At 38.3% G+C, this 3,354-nt stretch overlaps 1 protein-coding gene across 1 annotated transcript in view; it reads right to left on the reverse strand.

The window, feature by feature from the left end:
* LOC117108291 (RNA-binding protein 33-like) overlaps nt 1-2,750 on the reverse strand; it is a 15,238-nt gene extending 12,488 nt beyond the window's left edge. Inside the window, exons 1-5 of the mRNA XM_033250270.1 lie at nt 2,520-2,750; nt 1,799-2,416; nt 1,313-1,389; nt 496-607; nt 196-323 (exon numbers count right to left, since the gene is read on the reverse strand). Coding sequence (XP_033106161.1) covers nt 196-323; nt 496-607; nt 1,313-1,389; nt 1,799-2,416; nt 2,520-2,739 — 1,155 coding nt within the window. The 5' untranslated portion in view covers nt 2,740-2,750. The remainder of the gene's footprint in view (nt 1-195; nt 324-495; nt 608-1,312; nt 1,390-1,798; nt 2,417-2,519) is intronic.
* Between the last annotated feature and the right edge of the window lie 604 nt (nt 2,751-3,354).

The following is a 3,354-nucleotide window of genomic DNA, read 5'->3' on the forward strand; positions in this document are numbered from 1 at the left end:
GCGTCAGCTAGCCTTGGGCCTAGGCCTGCTCGACTTAATCCTTTTGGTTTTTAAGAGCTTTCACGAATACGACGGCGACCCCCCCCCGGGACGATCGCCGCCCTGCACTCCAAAAAGCTGGTGACATCCCTGTACTTCAGATTAAAACCACATAACTAGTTAACATTACAACAATTAAATGATGAGGTAACCTACCTGCATTCTGGGATATGAATTCTGGGACTGTGTCATTTGTGGTGATGGTCCAGGACCCCTATGGGGAGGGGGACTGAAATGTTGTGAACTAGATACTGGTGGTTGATTGTCTCTGTACGGATGAGGGCCTACAATGGAAAAAACAAATTTAACAAAATTATGAACTAACATAACACTACTAATACTGAAGTACATGTACTGGGCAACCATAACGTTTTTGCCCAAAAATTGTATTTATTTTAGTAGTTCTCTTCTCTTTGGAACTACAAATATGTGGATAGTTGAACTCAAAAAACTAACCTGACTGTGAGCTGGTCCATGTTTGTGCTGGGGTCAGCCTTGGGGCCTGATTCCATGATGATGAGGGAGGGACGTGTTGCCTATTGTACTGATCTGGTGGTCTGTTTTGATTCTGAAGCAAACACAAAATATGTAAATTTTTTACTTTTAATTCCTTCACATCTAACAGTAAGTACACATCCCAATTACAGAGCAGAATAATGGTCCTTATGAGCTTAGGTACTGAGTAAAAGTCTGGTGTTTCATAGGCATTGAACCTAAGATCTTGGAATTAAATGGCAGGCATCTTATCCACCAATCTACGGTTTCACTCTAATAATTATATCGTGTGAAACAAAAATAATGGGTAAGATCTAAATGAATATGGAAATTACCTGTACATTTGACTAATCCTAATCTTTGTCTTTTACACTTTAAAAATTGGAATATAATTTTAATGGTGGAATAAATAAATAAATGAAATAAAACATTCACTTAATTTCATTTATTTAATTAATCAACATTTACAATTGCAGTACCAATAAAACACAATATCAAAAAAAAAAAATTGAAATGTTGGATAGGGGCAGCTTAAGCAAAGTGCTATAACTCTGATGAGCCAGCTACCCCATAACAAAAGATATAAATGCATTTTGGGATGTAGACTCTAGGAAGGTGGTAAAAGTTCACATTCCAGTATTTGTACAAGATGTCAAAAAGGAAAGTATGGAGAAAGAACTGGGAACAGATAAGGAGTGGAAGAAATACCACGAACCCTTAATCATTGCAGCTAAAACAGATAAAAGTAATGTCTATGAAATTACGCTTATGCACTTACAGGCATCCTTGGTGGGACTGCCGGTGATGATGTCGCTGGACCAGACACTGCTAAGTTGGGATTGTTCCACGTTGGCCCTTTAGGAGAAAAAAAAATGGCATGACTTTCTTTATAAGCAAATAATTTTTTTAGTATAATAAATCAAATTATATCATACTATATTGTAACTAGAAACCAAAAGATACATTGATTATTTGCAAATAAAATAGTCCGAAGAATGACAACCATGGTCTGACGGTTGTCATTCCTGATAGTTATCATATGCATACAGTATTCTATTTGCAACTAGAAGCTAAAAGAAAAATAAACAAATGACTTTCAAATGCGACTACTATTTACTTATTCCTGATTCTCTAATATGTCCATCAAGCAAACATCTGTTTAGAAAATTCTTTTGGTTAATAAGAACTGAGATACTTAAAAGCAGATTTTGAACAAGTAAGGAAAAGATGTACGCACATTTGATAAGAAAATAATATAACCTACCATGTGACGAGACCTGGACAGCACCCTTGAAATGTGGGTTGATATGGATCTTTTTAGGCTGGTGAGACTCTGGCGTCTCCTGCTGGGGTACAGTTTGAGGAGATGTCTCTATTCGTGGGCGCTGATGGCCAGGTGGTTGCTGTTGAGGCATCTGTGGTCTAGGCATTAATAGCGGCCTTTGCCGCTGTTGGTCAATCTGAGGCCTTATTTGCTCCTGCTGTCCAAACATTGTTGGATTCATTCCCATAGGCACATGTTGAGCTCCTTGCTGTGGGTGCTGGCCCCTCATTGGTTGATTACCCCTTAGTCCTTGATGTGGCCTCATTCCACTCTGACCTGGGCCAGGAAATCTCATTTGAGACTGGTACCCACCACGCTGGCCTGGACCACCATATTGAGACGTATCTTTACGTTGGGGTGGTCCACCATGCTGGGAAAAGCCTCCACGCTGTGAGTTTCCACCATGAGGAGTGTAGCCACCACGCTGGGAGTGGCCATAGCGCTGAGGAGGACCCCCACGCCCTCCTCGGCCACCACGTCGATTGCGTTTAGAATGTCTTTCTTCTTCTTTTCTGCGATTGAACGCATCTAGTTTTTCTTTGGCTTCTTTACTAATTTCTGAAATAATATAAAATTTCCCAAAAAAATATCCAATTTGAGACATTGTTGTACAAATCAGAGTCTTGAAAGTAAAATACCCAATTAAGCTTAATAGTTTTACCTAAGGTTTCTGGTATATCTCGTTTGCCTCGAACAGATGGAAGCGACACAACTGATGGCTGACGCTCTGATTTGAAGCGCCCTCTTCCAGACTCCTCTTGTTCATCTTCTTCCTCCTCACTTTCGCTTGATTCATTTTTTATAACCTCATCGACTTTGTCTTCACTTTGTTCCTCTTCTTTAACATCTACTTTGTTGAGACCTTCAACATTTTTGGACATATCTTCAGAATCCTTGATAAAACAATAAATAAAATTAATAATATCAAAATAATACTGTTCACCATCATCATATCAATTATATCATCTTAACATTTTTTTCATATACTGTACCATTATTTTTATTAACCATATTTTTAGAGTGTGACCCTTTTTCAGTGTATCCTAGAATGTCGGCTGATATGGGCTCTCTTTGTTCTTAAATAAAAGCGAAGTCTCTTTACCAGGCCTAGGCAATGGAGATGTGTTTTTGTCATGAGAAAAAATTCTGTCCTTTCACAGGATTCGAACTCATGACCCTGGTATTGGAAGGCAAGTATCTTAACCACCAAGCTATTCAACTCCACTTCAAGAACAATCTAACGCTGGTACAGCTGTAAGGATTAGGCTATGGTGTACACTTTCCCTAGTTCTAAGCCTGCCAATGATGACTTTCACAATGTCTTTGGGTAAGACTTCATTCATATCATAAAACTATGCATATATAATTAACGTTGAAAAAGCATAAATTCATGCTAGTTTTTTATTTAACCAATTATATCTCAAAATTTAGTTGCACATCTAAACAATCTGATTAATGATTTTTTTACATTCTTCAATTGATATGACCATGCTGCG

Source organism: Anneissia japonica, unplaced genomic scaffold, assembly GCF_011630105.1.
Source record: "Anneissia japonica isolate Jap-2015-1 unplaced genomic scaffold, ASM1163010v1 scaffold426_len1935630_cov189, whole genome shotgun sequence".
Classification (NCBI taxonomy): Eukaryota; Metazoa; Echinodermata; class Crinoidea; order Comatulida; family Comatulidae; genus Anneissia; species Anneissia japonica.